This window comes from Mastomys coucha, unplaced genomic scaffold (assembly GCF_008632895.1).
Source record: "Mastomys coucha isolate ucsf_1 unplaced genomic scaffold, UCSF_Mcou_1 pScaffold22, whole genome shotgun sequence".
Lineage (NCBI taxonomy): Eukaryota > Metazoa > Chordata > Mammalia > Rodentia > Muridae > Mastomys > Mastomys coucha.
The window spans coordinates 208,013,739-208,037,196 of record NW_022196905.1 but is presented as its reverse complement, the minus strand read 5'-3'; the positions used below and the strand labels follow the sequence as shown (position 1 = coordinate 208,037,196).

Here is a 23,458-nt window from a genome sequence, read left to right as displayed (position 1 = left end):
GACTCATGGCTCCAGCAGCATGTGTATAGCAGAGGATGACCAAGTCAGTCATCAATGGGAGGAGAGGAACTTTGCCCTGTCCCTTCTATTCTTAGAGACACAAGCATGTTGGAGAACCCATATGCTTTGCTCCCCACATCCCATGATAATAGGGCAATGGCACCGAGAGATGCCAACATCCTAGTCACGAACCTGTGACTGTTTCTTTGCGTGCTAAAAAGTACAGGTGATGCAGGGACTCTTATTTTAAGGTCCTGGGGTCAGGACCTTGAACTATTAGGTTGTACTCGGTATAACCACGAGTATTCTTGCAAGTGAAGGACAGGGAGAGTTTAACATGTGCTACTGGCTTTGATAGTAAAATCGAGGAACCAAGATCTGTAGGTGGCCTCTTGAATTGAATTGTCTCCAGTGCTGAGAACAAGCAAAAGAAATTTATTCTAAGTACCACTATTTAGTCTTCAGACCTCATTTAATCACAAGGAAAATTAAATTCAAGATCCTAGGCCCTTGGGCAGCTTCCCAGTCACTGAGCAGCTTCTGCTGTAAGGAGACAGTGGTCTGAGTGCAGACATCTCAGGGACAGCTTCTCCATCTTGCGAGCACAGTCAAACCAGTTCATGTTCCCAGGCCCCGGGACCAACTCCTATCCTGACTGATAGAAATTCCCTGTTCAATCCTTTATGTCAAAACATGATGGGCAAAGGCTATGACCTCCCTACCCCCTTAGCTCTATGGTTTTACCCTTTAAATAAACTGTACCATGTCCCTTCAGGGTCACAGCTAAGCTCTTGAGTCTGTTCTCCAGCCCTGACCAATCAGTAGCGGCTTGATTACAATAGATTTTTGTCATCTGCGTTGGCCCGGTGTTAGAGTTATGTTGGATGCATGTTAGATTTAAGTGGACCCACAACATCTAGAGCCCCAGAACCAACAAAGCCTGCTGATACCTTCATTTTAACCCAGGCACAGCTGTGTGGACTTCTGACCTCCAGAACTGTACAACAGCAAATGTGTGTTGGTTTGTGCTACTAAATTCAAAGAACCCACAGGAATGACACATTTCCTTAGTGGCCTCTCTCTCTCTCTCTCTCTCTCTCTCTCTCTCTCTCTCTCTCTCTCTCTTTCTCTTTCTCTCTCTCACTCTCTATGTTCACATTTTCAAGCTCTTTCCTTCTTCCTTTTTTAGCCCTAAATCAATTCTCCAAGTTAATTCACATAATTAGGATAGCTAATAATAGGACACCTCTGTTATTCTTGTTCATCCGTCATATTTGGCCCTTTGTAAACTTTACATTTAATGTCCCACTGAAGATGCTTCATGCCACACTGAAGATGCTTCATCTATTACAAACCTATGGTGCCCCTGAAGATCCCTCAATGAGGTGCTGTCTGCCCTGTAGCCATCTAGCCAGTCATCCCATAATAAAGATTTATAAGAGGCTATTTTGTGCCATCACTGAGATAGGATTAGGATGAGGAGACACAGTGAAAAGTCTTTGCCTGTACGTAGACCACATATGTTTGATTTGTGTATATTTATATGTGCTTCTACACATTCATGTGCAAATGCAGGTGTGGGTACAGATGCAACTGCATGTGTGTACACATATGTGTGGAAGCCAGAAGTCAATGTTGGGTGTCTTCCTCAATTTGTCTCTATGTTTTCTGAGATAGTCTCTTACTAAACCGAGAGCTTGTTACTTCAGCTTCAGCTGTACTGGCTGGTCAGAAAGTCCCAGGGAACCTCCTTCCATCCTTCCATGCTGTGATAACAGGCTTGCACTGTCACTTTTTTTTTTTTTTTTGGTACTAGGAATCAAAGTTGGGTCTTTATACTGTGTGTCATCTCCCCAGTCCTGGATGTTAGGATTTATGGCTAGAGAACAGTAAGCACTTATTTTTTTCTATATAAATGTCTCACGATTTACTACTTTTAAGGAAAGAATTGGAGCACAAGAGGCATCTTTAAGAAGCAAAGGGAAGGAGATGCACCCTGGTTCTATCGGCGTTCTAGTTTGCATCCAGATCTAGGCAAGAGTTAAAAGAGTAATGTGATAGATAAGCACAGACGAAAACCAGCCCAGCCCAGAGCCTCTTTGCTTAGGAAAAACACACTCCCGCTCTCCTCTCCAGTCCTGGCCCTGTCTGCCTCTGACGCAGAGAGCTAAGGGGCTAAGTGAAACCTGTTGGTGGTTCCAATTAAATCTCTGTGGACAAAGTGTGTGTGCGAGCACACACACACACACACACACACACACACTGTCCTCAGATAACAGGCAGCAATAAATCCATCAGCACATCCACTTTCAGAGACCAGAGTCTCCTCAGTCGTACCAGCAGCTGCCGGTTCCTCTCGGAGTGCCTCACCTCCAGATGAGCTGTAAGGTAAGGTTTGGTTTTTCTTTCTGGATGAGTTTAATTCTTCTTTAAAATTTCTTTTTCTTGTTAGAGTGTTTTGACTGTTGAGCTTACTATGAATGGCTTCACAGATCTCTTGTTCGTTTTTGGTTGTTTTATTTTATGTTTATTTCCTTTATTGTGTTATTATGCTTATATTGTTTTATTGTGTGTTTAGTTTCACGCTACTTATTTTACTCTGTTTAACAACTTTTCATTTTTGTTGCTTTCTTTTTAGTCATTCTTAGTTTGATTTTTATGTGTCTTAAGGAAGTTTGTAGTTTGAAATTCCTTATCATACAAAGAAAGGAAGGGTCTCAGATCACTCACATGTGGTTCCTGTTCAGAGTTACCCAGGGATTTCTTTCACTTGAGAGCTTGCTCCTTGAACTGTAGCGTGGGGATGTTCTTCTGGCCCTGGGCTTAGAAGACACTAGCTCGGTGCCTGGGGTACTTTTATTGCTTTTTTTGTGAATTTTTTTTTTATCACGTTCCCTAATTCCACTCATCTCTTGTCCCCTCATACCTGTCCTCTATCCTGGCAACAACCACCCAACAAAGAAAAAAAAATCTCATTGTGGAAACTGTAGTGTGTCACAGAAGCACGCTTCTTTTTTACATACATACACATGCCAAGCTATGAATACAGCATCATGTACATATCATATATTTTATGATAGTAAACCACTTTAATGTTAAATGATTGGTATTGTTGGCACTGTAATAGAAGCCTCATAAAAAACAAATGAAATCCTCCCAGAAATTATGATTCCCTGAGGTCAGAAGAGCAACTGCGACATGATTGTAATGTATGATACAGGTTCCTAAGCGTGAAACTACAGAGATAGCCGGCCACTAGGGAGGCTCATTGTGGGAGTTAGTATCTTATTACACAGCAATGCACCTCTCTGAGCAGGGGCCTATAGCTTAGATGCAATACCGGGAGCACTTCTAACATTGTATACCCACAGAAAGCATAGAGTGTAAATACCCAAGTTAAGAAGCTTGGAATTTTTAGCTCCATGTGACATCAATTGTGAGACCCAGGGCAAATCTCTCCACCTTCTGTGCCTTTTTTAAAAAACTGTTTTGTTTTTTCTTAGTGCTTGTCAGTGGACAGACATGTATTTTTGCATGCTACAATTTCCTACACTATAATTTTTGAGTGGTGATAAACTTAAGACTTTTTTGCATAGTCATAAAATTGCTTTTATTTGTATTTACTTGATTTTTGAGACAAGGCCTTGTGGTGTAGCTGTGACCTGGATCTCTATGTAGTACAGACGAGACCCTAAACTTAGGCTTCTCCTGGCTTCACCTCCTAAGTGCTGGGATTACGGTGTGTACCACCATGCCTGACTCGAGAACTTGCCTTCTACAACAATATTTTAAAATTAAAACTATCTAAAACTTAGAATGGAAGAGAGAACAGTTGCTCAGGAGATGTCTGTGCCATTCAGATGAGAGACTGGTGTCTGACAGTTGAGAAACAAGAAGGCTGTCCATCTGTAGGGTCTATTTAACGCAGTAGGTGTAACTTCTCTGGAAGGCATTGTGGGAAATGTTGACTTATTGAGATTCTATAAGAAATGAACAAAGCGGAAAATTCAAACGCTTGAGCTGCTTACGACCCTTTATGCTTTTCATTTGAACAGTGAGCTTCACTAGACCAGGCAGACGTCCCTTTCTCTTGTAAAGGTGACAGAAGATCACATCTGCCAAGGGGCCTACCTAAGCACCCGGAGGAAAAGGCCCCCACCATCCCACTCCCTACCCAGCCCAGCCTCCTGCAGCCCTTGCCATGTTCCAGGTCGTTCTGGGGGCTCCTCAGCGGTTGCTGAAGGAAGGGAGGCAGTCCCGGAAGCTGGTGCTGGCGGTAGTGTTTGTGGCTCTGCTCCTGGACAACATGCTGCTCACCGTGGTGGGTACGTTTGGGGCTTTTTGTGCTGTGGGTGTATCTGCTAGGTTTCTCATCTGGGAAAGGCATGGAGGTTGTTGAGGGCTGGCGGGAACTGTAGGCAGAAGGGTCTGAAGGCTGTCAGACTTGAGACAGAGTTCTAAACAAACACAAGCTCATAAGCACCTGGCAGGGAGAGAAGACCTAAGCTAGGGCGTCGTGTTTTCACCGTTATGTTTTCCAGGGTCACCTCGGGCAGCGAGCTTCATTTTTCTGTGGTGTTCTTCCAGCCTCTTCTTTGCAAACATAGGACATTCAAGTCCTTACCATGCCCTGCCTCGTTTGCAGTTCATTGCCTCCCAGGATGCTCTGGCCGATAGTTTGTTAATTTTATATTACATTACAGAAGTGTCTAAGTTGTAGCCTGTTGTCCCTCCTGGGTAAAATATCTGCTTTAAAGAAGAGGTTTCTGGTGACAAGTAGAAAACCGAATACAGTCGGTCCTCGTTTCTTGTGGTCCTATAGCTAGAGTTATGTTCAGAAAACTCTCACAAACACTGACATCGTGAAAATGGAATCTTTGCATCAAAGGGAGGTACACATACACATACATAATCCACTGCATCATAGAGATTATTAAGTCTTGACATCAATGCGTCCTGGTAGGTTCTATCTCCCTCCTTGTTGTACTTCAGTGGGAATGTGCACACTCTGTCAGTGGATAAATGTAAATAGAGTATGTGCATTGGGTTACTCTTTTTTTTCCCCCATTTGTAAAAAATCATTACAGATTATATCAAGTATTGATGCCCAGGTTATACACTATACAAGTAGGTAAATTAACCAGTTAGGATGACACAAATTCGTGAAAACTAACTGAATAATAGATAGAATTTGGTCCTTTAGCTAAGCGGATGACTTAGGCAGGTATCATCTTCATTAGGCTTTAAATAATGTCACTTCCTTCTACATAAAATTGGACCTCAGAGTAATCCCTTTGCACTTAGTAATGGAAAAAGGATCTGTCCTCAGCTCTCCTCACATATCATCATTGATTTTCAGTGCCCATTGTGCCCACCTTCCTGTATGCGATGGAGTTCAAAGACATCAACTCTCCTCTGCACCGGGGTCCTTCTGTAAGCTCCCAGCAAGCTCTCACCTCTCCTGCCTTCTCTACCATGTTCACCTTCTTTGACAACACCACCGTGACTGTGGAAGAGCACCTACCCTTTCCTGGAGCATGGATAAATGGTACTATCCCTTCTCCACTCACCGAAGCTGGCTCAGGACCTAAAAACAACTGCTTGCAAGGGGTAGAGTTCTTGGAAGAAGAAAACGTCCGGATTGGGATTCTATTTGCTTCAAAGGCTTTGATGCAACTTCTGGTCAACCCATTTGTAGGACCTCTTACTAACAGGTATCTCAGTAGCTACAATTTCTGTCTAAGTCACTCCTCTATTGCTGTGAAGAGACACTATGATTAGATTTGGGGCTTGCTTACAGTTTCAGAAGGTTAGTGCATTATCATGTGGCAGGAACTCTGGCAGCATGCTTATAGGTACTAGAGCAGTGACTGAAAACTACATCCTAATCTATAAACAGAGAGAGAAAGAATGATTCTGGAGTTGGCATGGGTTTTTGAAACCTCAAAGTCTACCCCCAGTGACATACTTGCTCTAATAAAGCCACACCCCTCAATCCTTCTAATCCTTTCAAAGTGCCACTCCCTGGTAACTAAATGTTCAAGTATATGAGCCTGTGGAGGCAATTCTTACTCAAACACCAAAGTGTCCCACTCATAAAGTACAGACACAGGTTTAGTACAGAGGCCCAGGCTTTACATGGGTCTGTTGTTCTCAGCCTTCCTGATGCTGTAACACTTTAATACAGTTCCTCATGTTGTAGTGACCCCCAACTGGAAAGTTATTTTCATTGCTACTTCATAACTGTAATTTTGTTAGTTATGAATTATAATGTAAATATGTAATATGTAGGATCTTTGATAGGTGACCCCTGTGAAAGAGTCACTCATCCTCTAAAGAGTTGTGACCCATGGGTTGAAAACCACTGATATTGGTGGCTAGAAGAGAAAAGGAATGTTCTGGTACCTGGGCGAGACAGCAGTGTGGAAGCTTGTTATCCTAAAGGATAATAGGTTATTGGTAAAATGTCACAAGCTTCACATTTTCTTAGTAATGTGAATATTGATTCTGAGAACAGAAGCAGTGAACAGCTGGCAGCTGGTGAGTATGGCTTGAGTGGGATGCCGGAGGGCACAGGGCAGATTGAATGCAGTGGGGAGGCAGCTTTGGCTTCCTAAAGATCTCATCTAGGGTGAGCCCAAGGTTTTGAGAGAGATGCCTTTTCTGGGAAGAATACTTTGGGCCTTGTGTGTGGGTAGATTTGTGTACTTGTTCATTTAGGAGTATGCATTCACATATTAAAAGCATGCTCTTAAATTAACCCCATCTTTACTGTCCAAGTATATGAATACCTGCTGCAATGCTCTCTTTTTTTGTTCACTTCTGTTTTAGGATTGGCTATCACATCCCCATGTTTGTTGGCTTTATGATCATGTTTCTCTCCACATTAAGTAAGTCATTTGCTTTCTTTCACTAAGCATCTTTGATTCTATCTTGTGAATGGAGTGTCAGAGCAGGATTGAGTTACCCAGAAAACAACTGACTGAATGTTTCAGTCACTGGAAGAAGGACTGGGATGGTGTCAGTAACCATGTCCTCTAATTGCAATCATTCTCATCTCCCATAGGAGAACAGATTCTCAATTCAGTGAAAATCACGAGGGCTGTGTGTATGTACATTTACTTGTTTGGAGAGGTAGGGGTGTGTGTGTGTGTGTGTGTGTGTGTGTGTGTGTGTGTGTGTGCATGTGTGTAACTAACTTCTTGGTCAAGACTACTGCAAGCCTTCCATCTTTTAAGAGATAGCATTTTGTTGATATGCTATGTAAAGGATGACTAACAACAAAAACGGATGTTGGATCATAGTAACTAGAAAAGTCCCAAAAGCCTGGTGTTTTCCAGCTGAGGGCTTTAAAGGTCATACCTTAGGAAAGTAAATTTGCTACAGAAACCAGAAAGTAAATGACAAATCTCATCCAGGATCAGCTTGACGTTACTAATAAGATGGAGGTGGAATCAATACAGTGAGATGAACAAGCTTGATGTTTGAGCCTGAGTATTGCATCCCTTGGGGATGTCCATTTTAGGGGGTCAATATAAGGAAGGCACCTGTGGACCCGCCATTGGTTCCTCTGCTGATTCTCTGCTCCAAATTACACAGCTGCTCCCTTTTGATTGTTTTTTCTTAGTTTTATATCACATATCTGCCTTCTCAGCTTTTCTTCCCTCCCAAAGTAAACACTGACCCAATGCAAAGGTCAACAAGAAATAGTTGCATTTATGGATGCAAGAGCTTGAGATGGGACATTCTATCTGACAACAGGAAATACACTTGCAAAATTATAACTGAATGAAAGAAAATGAAGTCACCAGGCTCTGATGCTTAGTTCTAAACTTGGGGTCACAAAGAAGGTCCTCATCAAACTCTGTGGGACACTAAACAAAACCAAAACCAGTTAATGAAGGCAAGAAATTTATGGGGGGTGGAGGGACTGGTTGGATTGGGAGGGAAATGGGAGAGGGTGGTAGGTGGGGACCAGAGTGTACAAGTATGAAGTTGTAGAAGAATAAAATTTACTAATAAGAAAATAAAATTAGGAAGTTCAGATTAGCAGTGTTCATTAGTCTTCTATAAGTTCAGCTTGTGTTAGAGAGCAAATTAAAGATCACAGTTATCCAATGTGACTTAGACATTCATTAAAAAAATTTTCTGGAACACATATAAAGAATAAAATATAATTCATGTGTATAGAGGAGGGTGTGGTGATTGCCTTGGGAACCATGACTATACCCTGCAAAGTAAGACCATGAAGTGTATCTGTGACCCAAGCTATTTGGCATAAAGTTCTTGCCTGCTCCTCTGCCAAGAAACAGTAGATCAAAAGCTTTTCCATTTACCTCACTGTGTGTGTGAGATAACAATTATGGTTTCTATGATGTCACTAGTGTTGTTCTATTGAATTAGCCTAATTCTGTACAAAAGAAAATAGACTTGGGCATTAGGATAGCCTGTGTAAGTCTTAGGGTTTGAATAGACTAGTAAGCAAGGCCTGGGTGTGCTGGCACAGGCCTAGCATTTGTGATTAGAAGCAGCATGATTAGAAGGTCATTGTCATCCTTGTCTATAGTAAGTCCAAGGTGAGCCCACGCTACAAGGGACCCTTCCAAGGTCAGCCCACGCTACAAAGGACCCTATCTCAAAAAAGCAAAATTACTAAGAAGAAGTTGCTAATGCCCATCACTCCTCTCTCGAACCCCTCTCTGGGAATTGCTACTGTAACAAATAATGGCCCATATTAATTTAGAAAAAAGAAAAAGAAAATGATTTTTTTTTTTTTTTGCATAGTATGACCAACTGACCTGATTTTTCCACGATTGAGGTTTTGTACAATGTGACTTTCAGTTCTGAAACTAAAATAGTTTCAGGTAATACATGACAAATTTGACCACTCCATTGTTTAAGGACATAAAAGTGGTGGTGATTGAGCTTACTTGATATTAGAAAGTCCAAGAATGGGCATTATGGGCCAAAAAAAAAAAAATGTCGGGAACAAGAATGCATACTTTGGGGAAACAATGAATAGTTGGGTGTGGTCACATTGGGCTGCAACTAAGCTCATAAAACACAAGCAAGACACCTGTAATGAGTGGTCAGGAAGATTAAAGTTTGTCTGGTTCAGACATCTTGAGAAAGATTTTTTTTTTTCCTTTGGAGATACTGTTTGGGAGTCGAGGATGAGGGATGTCTGGTCTGCCAACACAACCTCCACAACCTGTAATTTAGTTTGAGACAGAACTCTCTAGTCAGTTTTGTTTGTGTGTGTCTTTAAGAATTGGATGTGCTTTTTCTTTCTTTCTTTTTTTTTAATTTTTTAATTTTAATTTTAATTTTTTTGGTTTTTCGAGACAGGGTTTCTCTGTATAGCCCTGACTGTCCTGAAACTCACTCTGTAGACCAGGCTGGCCTCGAACTCAGAAGTCTGCTTGTCTCTGCTTTCCAAGTGCTGGGATTAAAGGCGTGTGCAACCACTGCCTGGCACTTTTTCACATCTGCTACCAGTCCAGTAGAGCAGCACAGTCAATATCCTTTAATAAATCCCAACTGTTATATGTAAATGTTAATTCTTTTAAAATTTTTAAATTCATTTATCTTATGTGCATTGGTATTTTGCTTACATGTATTTCTGTGTGAAGGTGTCAGATTCCCTAGAACTGGAGTTGGACTGTTGTAAGCTGCCATGTGTGGTGGGAACTGAACTCAAGTCCTTTGGAAGAGCAGCCAATGTTCTTAACTGTGGAGCCATCTTCCCAGCCCCTAAATATGTTAATTCTATGAAATGATGGGTCTCATCTCATCATGTATGCTTAAGGTCTATGTAATAGTGACTCATTTCTGCCCAGAATGACATCCTGGATGGAATCTGAGTCAGCTTGCTAATGGAGCTGACCTCCTACTGTTTTTCCTTCATCTCTACCTCCTCCTCCCCTCCATCTTGTTTTTACTCTTAAAGGAATTCTTGATGTATGTATGTATTTATTTATTTAACTCTCTCCATATATACTACAGAGTGCATTAAGGTAACAGGACAACTCGAAGGAGTTGGTTCTCTCCCACTATGTAGTTCCAGGGATTGAACTCATGCTGCAGGCTTGGTGGCAAGCACTTTTACCCACTGAGCTATCTCTCTGGCCTAAAAATCATTCTTTTAAAAAATTGTTTTATTAATATCCTATTTTGTTTCCTGTTGTGATAAAATGTTTTTACCAAAAGCAACTTGGTGAAAAAAAAGGGTTTGTTGGGCAAACCCAGCATTACAGAGTATAGTCCATGGTTGCGTCAAGCCAAGGCAGGAACCCAGAGGCAGAAACTGACAGAGATCATGAAAAAAAGATGCTTACTAGCTTGCTCCTAATAGCTTCCTTAGTTACCTTTCTTAGACCATCCTGGACCATCTGCCTAGGAATGGCACTGCCTATGTTGTGTTGGGTCCTCCTGTATTGATTAACAATTAAGAAAATGTCTCATAGACATGGCCACAGGCCAATCTGATCTAGGCAATTCCTCAACTGCGGTCACCTCTTCCCGGATGACTTTGGGCTATGTTAAGTTGATCACCAAATCTTACTGTGACAATTAACCTAATTAACCCAATATCTAACAGTGGGTTTTGTTACGAGATTCATGCATGCCATTACGTATTTTTGACCATGTTCGCCCTCCTCTGTCTTTTATGCACCCTCACTCTCACCGATGCTTCCTCCTCAAGGGATGAGTTGGATTAGGGTTACTACAAGTTGAATTGGGGTTACTTATAGATGGGTAGGTGGGGGACTATTTGCAGGAGCCCAAGCAGCCTACTAGTATCTAAGGAAAATGTATCTCTTCACCCCAACCTGGGCCATTCTGTCTCTTCTCTTTCCCAGTGTTTGCTTTCTCTGGCACCTATGCCCTGCTGTTTGTGGCCCGAACTCTCCAAGGCATTGGCTCTTCATTTTCATCTGTTGCAGGTAATACACACACACACACACACACACACACACACACACACACACACACTCCCCTCTTACCACTACTTTAGGTACTGCATAGAATTTATATGAAGAGATTAAGGAGAATGTCATCCATGGAGGTAGCAATTGGGATTCAGGAATGAACTGATTGTAAACTCGTGGGCAGGGCCCATACATTTCTGGCCTAGATTAACTTCTGATGTTATTCAGGAGCAGCTAGCTCAAGTAAGAATGAGCCTAAGCTCAGGATTTTATCTACTGCCTCTTCATGGCCCTTCTTTTGCATTGCTTTTCATTTAATAGGAATTGTTATTTCAGTAATGTCATTGGAGTTTTCTACGTATTGATAAGCAAAAGTGTCACAGTATCCCGGGAGGCTGCTGTGTTATGCCACTCACACAGCTGAATGGCCTGATGGTATACTTGGTAGATATTGCCAGCCATGTTCTCTCCCGGGTGCCTAGTATTTTCATGTTCCTCTTTGAGCACCATCCTGAATACAATGGTCCACTCATATGTCTTCCTTCCCCTGACCTCCTGGTCTGTGACCTCCTCACGCAGGGAGGTGTGTAAGGAAATAAGACGCTACCGAAACATGAAAAAACTAGACAATTAGTATTATTATATCACCCTTCTTCTAAAGCTCCTCATTTTTAACAATATTAACAATGTCAGCATCAAAATAATAAGCTGTATGTAGGGGAGGAGGGAGAGGCAACTGTGGATGACAGTATTTGTGATATGCTATGAGCTAAGTCTTAGAAAATCCCTCAAATGAAATATCCAGTAAAGACCATCACTCAAGATATTACAGGGTTGGAACCAAGGACTGTGGGAAGCAATCAGCAACCTCCCACATGCCAACTCTGCTATTTTTTTTTTTTATCCAGGGCTTGGGATGCTGGCCAGTGTCTATACTGACAACTATGAGAGAGGGAGAGCCATGGGAATTGCTTTGGGGGGCCTGGCTTTGGGACTTCTGGGTAAGTAGCAGCTAGACAAAGACTTGAGCTCAGGAGATGGAGCATTGCATACTCTGAAAGATGGTTCCAGGAGGCAGGTACCTCCTGTGGCAGAAGACAAGTATTTTCCATGCCTCCCTGGTCCACACTTGTGTTTACTAGGGAAAGGTGACTTTTCTTTCTCTTTAAGAAGCTACAAAATGCAGGATGGCCTGGGGACATCCTGAAGGCCAATCTGTCCAAGAGAGTGAATTTGCTCACATTAGTGATCACTGTCTCCCTCATCTCTACTCTCATACAAGGCTGGTGCTTTCCACAGGAGAGCTGGTCTTTTGCCCGAATCCCTGCTGATTTCACAGAAGTAATATTTTTTAATCCTCCTTACCAATTTGTGAAGGATGAATGGTTGTCCCCAAGGAAAAGATTAGAATAAGAATTTAAGAGCTATCAAAAGTAATTGCAGAGCCAGGAATAAGGACTCAGATTTTCTATGCTCAGAAGCCGTGGCTCTAAGCAGCATGCTTATGTTTTCCTCGAGGCATAGACTTCATATTGACTAAGTGAACAAGCTTGCCTTTTGCTGAGCACTCTCCCCATGCCAAGCACAATGCCGGCACAGATTTCAACAACGTTCTGCACTCAGGGAGTTTACAAGATTGCTGAGGGAAGACCCAAGTCTCTTTCGTCTCTGACCTGTGCCCTACCAGCCACCACGGTAGAAAAGAGAGGGAAGACAGCCTTGTTCTTTGTTAGTAGCCATATTGATACCAACCGTCGGATTAGACTACTTCGTCACAGTCGCTATGAGAATGAGCATGCGCCATCCCTTAGAGCCCCTTCAAGGTCAGCTTTTCCCTCTTTCTTGGTTGGAACATTGGCACTAGCCTCCTACTGGTTCTCTTTCATACCCTCTCCTTCCTTCATGGTACATACCACCCAAAGAATCTTTTAGAGCCTACAACAGGTGGTATTTCGTCTCTGCTAAAAAGTATCATGTTTTTCAGTAACCAAGAAGGCCCAGTAGATACCTTATCTGGACACCTAGAGCCCTTGATTAATGTTGCCTCAACCATCTTCACCTTCACATTTTCCCTCAAAATACTCATGTTCCATTCACATCAGCCTTCACCCACTTTTCGACCCTCCAGGCTTGCTCCTACACATCGTCCCAGGTGCAATAGACTTGGCGAAGAGTTTGTGACCACCTGGCCTTTCTGAATCAGTTCACTAGTGAACCACAGTATTCTGTGCACAAGACCATGTACTGCTGAGCATTTTGCCACACTTCAATGACTTGTCATATTACCTCTCTGACCCTGCCCTACTAAATTTCATTTACTAGAAAGGTCTTTGTCCTCGAGGACAGAGACTGAATCTTCTTGACCCCTGCAGCCCCAGCTTCAGCAGAGCTTCGCCCCTTCAGTAAAGGCTCAGCAGATGATGTGGAAGAGTCTCACTGCAAGTGTTTGTGCTGTCTTTCCTTTCAGTGGGAGCACCTTTCGGAAGTGTGATGTATGAATTTGTGGGCAAGTCCTCACCGTTCCTCATCTTGGCCTTCCTGGCCCTTCTGGATGGAGGTAGGTCAGTGCTGGTGCCTCCAGACAGCTGAGCTCAGGTTGGAAGTGCATTATGCTGTGGTGTCTGCCTTGACATGCTTAGATGGGTCAAGGACTGCTCCATTCTAGGAAAAAAGAAACTGAGGAAGTCAAAGTGGTAGCTATGTGGCCATTAGTGAAACCCCAGATAACCAGTGAAATAAACAGAACTGTCCCCATTTCCCTTTTTTCTCAGCTCTCCAGTTTTGCATCCTGTGGCCTTCGAAAGTGTCTCCTGAGGTAAGTGGTCATGAAACTCCATCATTCTGGGAAAAATAGCATGGCTGAGCCCAGGAGAAAGGGGAAGTCAGGAAAAGTGAAGCCCGGATTTAGACTCCAGACAGGCCTACACTTAGGCTAGCAAAGGAGTCTGCCTCGGTATTGGACAAAGACGGAAATGTGGCTGAAGACAGAACAGTTTTCTAAAGGATGAAGAAGGTGACAGGGCCCTCCCAACAACCTTCCCCAAGAGCGTCCCCAGCTGAACACCATTCAGTCACAGTTAATAAATACCAGAGTTAGTGCTTATCTGACTCCAAACAAAAGATGGCTCTGAGGCCGGGCAGTGGTGGCACATGCCTTTAAATCCCAGCACTTGAGAGGCAGAGGCAGGTGGATTTCTGAGTTCGAGGCCAGCTTGGTCTACAGAGTGAGATCAAGGACCAGGATAGCCAGGGCTACACAGAGAAATCCTGTCTCGAAAAACAAAAATACAAAACAAACAAACAAACAAACAAACAAAAAAGATGTCTCTGAGCTGTATTATGAGGGGAGGGGCACAGCACTGAAGGAGGAGTTGCCCAGGGTGTAAGCACTGATCAAGGAGGTACTGGGGTGCAAGCATTTTTCTTGTGACAGAAGCAGTGGTGTCAGCTGGAGAAGGAACGAACATGTCCACCATTCCTGGGCCAGGTCCTCTGAGTATGGGTGAACTGCCTGAAGTCAAAGGAGAAGGGACTAGAAAAAAAGTAGAGAAGAAATGGACACCATTGTGAAAGAAGGGTGTGTCTGAGCTGGAGGAGATTCTATGTACAAAGAGTACAGAGGTGGGATCCTCTACAAAGCTCATAGAAAGGACATACTGTGGATCAACATCCACAGTATGTGGATGCTGGGGCCTGAGGGTTAGTGGGAAGCTATAAAGAAGTTCTCCTTGAATTAGGAAGAAAATCTTAGAGAACAAAACTAAAGCAGCGAAGAAAGACATCCAGAGATTGTTTTTATTTACCTCACTGTTTGCCTCTAAGAATGGTCAGCAAAATAAGGCAAAAGACATGATTTTTCCAAGGTCTGGGAAACTGAATAAGACTGAACCAGAGTCAGAGACCCAGTCTCATGTAGCCTACTTTTAACTTCGTCAGAGGCTGAGGATGGCCTTGAACTCTCGTCCCTCCTTCCTCTACCTCCTGAGCTCTAGGGTTATAGGGGATACCAAAATGCCTGATTCTAGAATTTGCTTTTTAAGCCAAGGACAAAGAAGAACTGAAGGAAAGCAAAGAAGTCTACAGAAGATGAAAATTTAAAATCCTGGACTTAATGATAGTTAAAAAGGCCGAAATAAGAAATGTATAGACAAAAATGAGAGCAATTCCTCTCATTAAACAGGAGAGAGAGTTCAAACTGGACAGATTGTAGTGTCATGGGGTGGGGGTGCGGTGGGGTGGGGGAAGGGGGTGGGAGTCGACTGAATAACAACAGTGACCAGGTGACCAGCCCAAGTGGGAAAAAGAAGCCAGGAGACTAGAGAATCAAAAGAGATTAAGAAGCTAAAAATAGGAACGCTTTTGGGGAGAAGGAAGCTGTACCTAAAAGCAAAGCAAACTGAGGCCGGCAGAGGTAACAGCGATAAAGAGTGAAGAAGGAGGGCGCGTCAGCCCCACCCCCACGGCAGCAGACCGGAGGGCAGTGAAGAAAATCTTTAGAATGCAGCAGAGTAAAGCAAGGCCAGTGGAAGTCCCAGGAAGAGTGGAGAGGAAAGGGTCAAAGGCTGAGGCAGTGCTTCCATCCCCAGGGGTTACCTCAGTGGGAGAGGCTGCCACAGCTGAGTTTGCAAACCTTTGGACCTGCTCTTTGTCCTCTGCACTGTTTTCTACTTTTCCTGGTTTACTTATTTATTCTGGATTCTTGGGAGTCAGGGGCCCATACTGTAGATCTGGCTGGTATTGAACTCAATGGTAATCCTCCTAACTCAGCCTCCTGAATTGTAGGAGTATAGCCATGAGCCACAATATTTCTTTTATTTTTGAGATTATAATATAGATACATCATTTTCCCTTCCCTTTCCTCCCTCCAAAGCCCCCCATATGCCCTTTCTTCTTTTTTCTTTCTTCTTTTTCCTCCTCCTCCTCCTTTTCCTCTTTCTCCCCTTTCTTCTTCTTCTTCTTCTTCTTCTTCTTCTTCTTCTTCTTCTTCTTCTTCTTCTTCTTCTTCTTCTTCTTCTTCTTCCTCTTCTTCCTCTTCTTTATTTTCTCCTCCTCCTCTTCTCCCTCCAATTCCTCCTTCAAGATATATACTCTGAATAGAAAATTGAAGACTGGTTGAGTGCTGGTGGTGTAAGCCTTTAATCCTCTGCACCTGAGAGGCAGGGGCAGGGGCAGGGGCAGGGGCAGGGGCAGGGGCAGGGGCAGGGGCAGGTGGATATGAGTTTGAGGTTAGACTGGTCTACAGATTAAGTTTCAGGACAGTGAGAGCTACACAGAGAAACCCTGTCTCAGAAAACCCAGAAAAATAAATAAATAAGAAAAAGAAGTTGAGGGCTAATTTATTAGTGGAATATTTTTGAAAGTAGGCCTGGGTAATATGTTGCACATTACAGCTTAGGCGTATAGTTCCATCATGCTTACTTTATTACCCTTTACATCCTACTTGATGTTTTTTCTCCAGTGTTTTAAGAAGAGTATACCAAATTTTTACTGAAAAGTACAGAGTACATTAATATTACTTTTTTCATTCTTATAAAACATTTAATAGATTTTATTCTATTATAAATTTTTTAGATTTTATTTTACATGTATGTATATTTTCTGTGTGTGCATGTGTGTGTCTGATGCCTGTGGAAGCCAGCAGAGGGCACTGGATCCTTTGAACTAGAGTCACAGATGGTTGTAAGCCACCATGTAGTGCTGGGAATTGAACCCAGGTCCTCCATAAGAGGAACAAGTGCTCTTAACCACTGAGCTTTGTCTCTAGCTACCATTATAATAATTTAAAAAATAACTTTCAAAATGAAAAGTTTCAAAATTCAGAATGTGTATATGCACTATTCATTAAGGGTTATAGAAAAGATCAGTTTCTTATTATTATTCCTAACATGAGGGATTTATTTTAAGAAAATCATTTTAGAGGAGTTAAAGGTTCGATTTCAGCTAAGATAGCAGAATGAGTGTGGCAGGTCACTGTAACTGAGCACTAAAGAAGCATGGGTTTGAGGCAATCTGGAGTATACAGTGAAATTCCTTGAATAAAACAAAGGTGTTTATGGCAGTATTACACTGAGGAATAAAATGCTGATAGAAAAAAAAAAGTATTTTTAGCCATGGGAAAAACAGTTAAGCAATTGTTAGTATATCAACCATAGCTTGAATACTAGTTGTAAAGTTAATTAACAAATACAGGAAAACTTTAGAACATATGATGGAGAAGAAAGCCAACCACGGATGTGTACATGGTCATGTGACAGTATCTGTGCAGTATAAGTAAAAACAAGTTATTCAAGTAAGGTTTCAAGAATGAGGGAGGTAGATTGAGAAAAATGAAAATAGTTATACTTTGTTAAAGAAAACAGCACAGAGCCAGGCAATTGTAGCACAGGCCTTTAACCCCAGCACTCGGCCGGCAGAGATAGGTGGATCTCTGTGAGTTCGAGGCCAGCCTGGTCTAAGAGTGAGTTTCAGGACAGCCAGGGCTCTGTTATACAGAGAAAACCTATCTTAAACAAACAAATAAAAAACACTATGAAGAAATAATACAAAAAAAAAAAACAGAAGAAAAAATGAGGACATGTGTATGGTGGGAAAGGCTTGGTAGATCGAGGTATTTGAAAAGTAATTAAAGTCACATATAAGAGTCCTTGGCATTTTACGTTTCAGGGGCTCTGTCTAGCACATCATCTGTGGTTTGTCTTACAAATTCCAGGGAGTGACTATTTTCAGCCTCATTTTACAGATGCAGAGTGCTCCTGAAAGAATTTGGGACTGTGATACAATTGCTGCTCTAAGAGTGCCATTTCCTCTCAGTGACAGATGTCCCTTGCAGTCTGCTGCCAAGGTGTCAGTAGGAGTAGCCACCCGCCTAAAGCTCCTTAGAGAAAAGCACCAAAAGCCTGCTTGCAGACCCTCAGGCCTGGAAGGAGTTTGGTCCCAGCACCATAGGGTCCCTACCTGCCCGGGCCTGGCATATTCAACCCGATGGTTCTACCTTTATCTTACTGAGTGTCCTGTATGGCAGTCCTGCGGAATACCCAACAAAGAGACTGGCTTGTGACAACAGGAAAGTAGAGTATGTATAAGTAACTTTTAAAAACTTGAAAGCTGGATGTATATCAGTTGGCAGAATGCTTGGCTAGCACATGTGAAGCCTTGAGAGATCTCATATTCTGCCTCGTCTCCTTCCACTGCAATGTGTGCAGTGACTGTTCCCATGATAGTATAAACAGGTTAGTTGGCACCAAGGCCTCCACTGCCAGCTCACTCCATTGCACTTGCAATTGGACCCTCAATCTATATCTCCTCTGTATGCATTTATATTGAGAATATTTTAAAAATTGTATTTATGTATTTGTGCAATCCTACAATGTATATAATCCTATTCACATATATACATACACGTGCACACACACACACACACACACACACACACACCTACTAGGGAGTATCTTAAGATTTTTTTTTGATTCCTTTGGCCTTTATACTCTGCTTAGAAAGTACTTGCAATCATTTTTTATTTTCACCTTTATTGTGACTATTATGTACAATGCATTTAAAATCCAGTTATGATCGTTCATTGATCTTGACTTTTGTTTGTTTGTCTTGTTTTGTTTTGTTTTGTTTTTATCTTTCTTTCCTTCATTCTTGCTTAGTGCACTAGGGTACTGGGTCCCAGTACAGATTGGTGACTTAACTCCTATCCCTCAGGGTTGTCAGCACTGGCTTCTGTAATACCTCTCTTCCAGATGTATGATTGGTCAACTTGTCCCAGTGGTCTCCTCCTCTAGTGTCTTTCTGTTCTAGTTTATTTCTGTTGCTGCGATAAAATATACGGATACAAGCAAACTAGGCTTATTTGGTATATAATTTCAGACTACAGTCCATCATTGCAGTGAAGTCAGAGCGGTGACTTGAAGCAGATAGTCACAGCATCCCCCACAGTCAAATGCAGAGACAATAAATGCATGCATGCCAGGCTCTCTGGTTTACGATTCAGGACCCCAAACCAGGCAATGGTGCCACCAACTTACAGGCTGGGCATTTCCATATCCATTAGGGCAATCAAGATACTCCCCGAAGATGTGCCCACAAGCTCACCTGATCTAGACGATTCATCATTGAGAGTCTCTTCTAGATAGTGGCAAAGTTAACAATTCAAACCGATCATCACCCTTTTCTTGATGGGTGAGCCCAGGGATGTCCCATTCTCTCTTCTAGTTAGAACACCAGTCCTATGCAGTCAAAGCCCCATCCTTACCTCCTTCACCAGAATGCTCTCTTTTAAATCCCACGTTGAAATACTGCATTAGGGATTAGGACTTTGTTGCTTTAATTGGCAGGGACATAGTCACTTCACGACACTAGTATAGTATTTTGGAGATGTATTCAAATAATATTAATCTCTCTATTGCCATTTTTCCTTTCCTTCCCTCACCTATATCTCTTGCAAGTGGACACTTGAATTTTTTCTGTTTTTTTTTCTCCCAAATGACTTATGAATGTTTTCTTACTGCCCTCAGTTTCTTCCATAAGAGGCATCATACTCTATATGCTTCTGTACATTTTCCTTTTTTTCCCCTCAGTTAATAACGTATCCTGAAAAAATAACCCGTCTTGCTGTTTTGCAACTGTATGGCCCATGTTCCCTGCAGAATGTGCTCCATTCTGCTTCCTGTCTGTGCATTTAAGTGGTTTTCTGTGTGTTGACATTACAAACACTGATTCAGTTAGAAATTGCATGAACATGCACTTTATAATGTTGGAAGTAGTTTCCTTCTCTATCTCCCTCTGTCTCTCTCTCCCTGTCTCGGCAATAGTGTAATGGGGGCTAAACACAAGATTCTGCACAGCCTACACAAGCGCTCTCACTCAGCTCTTGTCAGCTTCAACCATTCCATACCTGTAACGTGTGATGCTTGCATACTTCTTTGTGTGTGTTTACAGTTTATATCAGTTTCTTTACTTTGATTTATGTATATGGTAAGGGTATTATATGCTTGGTTTTGACACCTCTATAGGTATCCATTGTTGTCTGCTCATCATATGTGGTTATTGTATCCAGACTGTTAAATCTCATATGCGATAGAGTATACTACACACCAGAGATTAGGAAATACTCTTTGGTTCCTACTACCGAGTCAGGAAGCACTGTGGGAAAGGTGGAATTTGAACTTGATCGTGAAGAACAGGTAAGGAGGAGAACTCTGGAGATGAGAAGGATGCTAATTTGGGTACAGGTAACAAAAGGATGACGGCATGCCCAGGTGTGCCTGGTATCAGGGTAATGTCGTGAGAGAGGAGCAATTAGGACTGGTGCTCAGGTTCTCCAGCTGCACTGTGTAGCTCGGAATGGAGAAAAAGAAGAACTTGCTTGAGGAGCTTTCTTCTCTTGCGTGTCCACACTTACCTTGAGGTTAAGTATTCTGCCTGTTGGGGCAAATGATATTTCCAGAGAGATATGGTGGAAAGGCCCTCGACACCTATTGACAATCCTGGCCTTGCTTCCATCCATTGTGTGAATTAGATCCAATACCAGGTATGCTGCCCTCATTGCCTCGAGACTTGTACACAAAATGGGCTTCGGCCCCAGCAGAGACACTTCCTTTCCCTAGACCTGCGCTTCCTGGTCTCTACCGCAAAGAAGCCAATGATGCCCAAGGTCCTATCTCAGATCTTGTGAAAAGAGGAGTGTTGTAAACTCTAAAAATAAAGGTTCATGTTATTCATTTTCTCAGAGTGCCATGGGGACTCCACTTCTGACGCTTCTCAAAGACCCTTATATCCTGGTAGCAGCAGGTAAGCTGGCCACGCCCTCCTCCATCCCCTTTCTGTGGGAGTCAGGCTTCAGGCAGCCACACTGGCTCACAGTACTGTCTCTCAGGTTCCATCTGCCTGGCCAACATGGGAGTCGCCATACTAGAGCCCACACTACCCATCTGGATGATGCAGACCATGTGTTCCCCTGAGTGGCAGCTAGGTAAGTGAGCTGGGTCCCGAGCAAAGCTCAGATACCAGGCAGGGTGCTGTGGGCCTTTTTGAAAATAATCATTAAGCATTAAGACCAGGTCATCAACCTCTCAGAGGCTGTACTCCCCCTCCATAGGCTCATCCCCTCACCCACAGGCTGTACTCCCCCTCCATAGGCTCATCCCCTCACCCACAGGCTGTACTCTCTCTCCATAGGCTCATCCCCACACCCACAGGCTGTACTCTCTCTCCATAGGCTCATCCCCTTACCCACAGGCTGCACTCCCCCTCCATAGACTCATCCCCACACCCACACCCATGGACTGAGTCGAAATCACCTTGTGAATGACCATGGGCAGTGGAGGGGTAGTAGATCTAGTACTAATGTGAAACCGTTCAGTATTTCTAGCCAGAGGCCTTTTTGTTTGTTTGTTTTGTCTTGTTTTTCTAGCATTGACTGGCAGTATAAATTTTTGCAAACAACACAATTTTTCTGTATTACTTTTCTCATTCTTGTGACTAAATGCTCAACAAAAGAAACATAACAAAGGATAGATTTTTTTTTTTTTTTTTTTTTTTTTTTTTTTTTTTTTTTTTTTTTTTTTTTTTTTTTTTTTTACTCATGGTTTGAGAGGAAATAGCCTGTCTTGGTGGGGGAAGGCTTACAGCCATTGGAACGCCTCAGTTCTGGAGAGCCCATGAACCAGAGAGCAGGAGATGCCTGCACCCATCTTGAATTCTCTTTTAAAATTCCTCTTTGTGTAAAGCCCCAGCCCAAGGCATGGTGCTGCCCACATTTAGTATGGGTCTCCCCTTTGTATTTAGACCTCTGTACAAATGCCCTCACAGACTGCCCAGAGGTATGTCTCCTCAGTGATTCTAGATCTGATAATTGCTCAGATTAACTACTGTGCTTTCTAAGCATAACTTTTAAAGAATGATAATCTCTTATTCATATAAAACAATAAACTAAATATGTGTTTTGTCATGCCAGCCAGTGAGGCAGATGGGCCTGAGAATATCAGCTCCATTTAACCAACAACTGAGCACAGCTGTTCCTCCTTCCTTCCTCCCTCCTTCCTCCCTCCTTCCTTCCTTCCTTCCTTCCTTTCCTCCTTCCTTTCTTCCTCCTCCCCTCCCTCCCTTGTCTCCCCCTCCCTCCCCCCCTCTCTCTTTCTAGGGGTAAATCCCAGGTCCCTCATGCAAACTGGGCAAATGTTCTCTCACCAAGCTACGTCCCCAGCCTGTTCTCTTATCTAGTAAGCCCTGAGATATAAACCCTAAGCCTCAGTGCCTTGGAAAGTCTCCCCATGACTTTGCATCACACTATTTTAAAGTAATTTGGTTTCACAGTTGAGCACCACTTGAATTCTATCTAAAATGAATGTGGAAATGCTCTGAAAGGTATTCAAAAGCTACTTCAAAGAGCTATTGCAGGAATGAATGGCCTAAGGTACTCTGTGCCTGTATAGTCGGCAGGATAAGAACCAACCACACTCTCACTATACCCCCTCTTATTGTCTTATACACTATATAAAGGGTGCTCAACCTCCATCCAGGTCAAAAATAGAGGACTCCAGTGTCTTCTGCTCTATGTAGGTTGGGGGCCTCCATGTGTGACTTTGCGTGAGCTTAGACAGAAGGTCTGGGACTCTTCCAGGAAACCTGAGGACATCCGGGCAGGAGAGGCTACGTGCAAATGATTCAGTCACTACAAGGCAGGAGGGCATGTGGTGCCAGAGGAGAAACTGATAAGAACCGGATATAGCTCAATGTACCATAAAAAACAGAGAATCTAATTTTAAGGGACCAATTCTAAGCAGGCCTCCAGCTGTACACTTAACTCAAATTGAATCTCTTGGGCTGTAACTGCTTCTGACCAAGACAATTAATTGAGTTAGGCATTGCTTGGTGCAGATAATATCTCTTCTGAGGAGGTTCTGGCCACTCTGGCTTCTGGTACTAGTGAGTATACTCCAGCCTGGAGCAACCCGCCCCCAGCAATCCAGTTAGCAGCCTCACTTACCAGTTACAAGTCAGTTGGTTACCGTATCCCAGCATCTTACATCATGTTCCTCAGCACTGCCTGCACCTCTAAACTCTCCACATCCTAATATCATTCTCCAATGATGATGCCACACGCTCAGAGAACTTGTGATACTGGGACTTCTCAGCAAGCTAGTAAAAATAGGTTAAATCCACCCCACTCCTTCTCTCCCTCCCTCCTTCCTTCCCTCCCTCCTTCCTTCCCTCCCTCCTTCCTTCCTTCAGTTTATTTGTTTTTGTGTGTGTTTAATGCTTTCCAAGTACAGTTTCTCCTTCCTTTACTCCTCCCAGTGCCCCACTCCCATACTTCTCCTTCCTCCCCAGATCCACTCCTCCATTTCCCTTCAGAGCAGCTCTCCCAGGAGGGTCCACTAAACACTGAATAACAAGTTACAATAAGACTAGGCACAAACCCTCCTATCAAGGCAGGGTGGGCTAACCCAGTAGCAGGAAAAGGGTCCCCAGAGCAGACAAAAGAGTCAGAGACAGCCCCACTCCTGGTTGTTGGCATATGT

General features: G+C 42.9%; 1 protein-coding gene across 1 annotated transcript in view; it reads left to right on the top strand.

Annotated features, from left to right (window-relative positions):
- Positions 1–2,347: 2,347 nt before the first annotated feature.
- Positions 2,348–23,458, top strand: part of Slc18a1 (solute carrier family 18 member A1) — a 32,878-nt gene continuing 11,767 nt past the window's right edge. The window contains exons 1-10 of the mRNA XM_031342944.1: positions 2,348–2,388; positions 4,056–4,325; positions 5,360–5,714; positions 6,832–6,890; positions 10,863–10,946; positions 11,840–11,932; positions 13,399–13,488; positions 13,703–13,746; positions 20,666–20,726; positions 20,812–20,907. Coding sequence (XP_031198804.1) covers positions 4,202–4,325; positions 5,360–5,714; positions 6,832–6,890; positions 10,863–10,946; positions 11,840–11,932; positions 13,399–13,488; positions 13,703–13,746; positions 20,666–20,726; positions 20,812–20,907 — 1,006 coding nt within the window. The 5' untranslated portion in view covers positions 2,348–2,388; positions 4,056–4,201. The remainder of the gene's footprint in view (positions 2,389–4,055; positions 4,326–5,359; positions 5,715–6,831; positions 6,891–10,862; positions 10,947–11,839; positions 11,933–13,398; positions 13,489–13,702; positions 13,747–20,665; positions 20,727–20,811; positions 20,908–23,458) is intronic.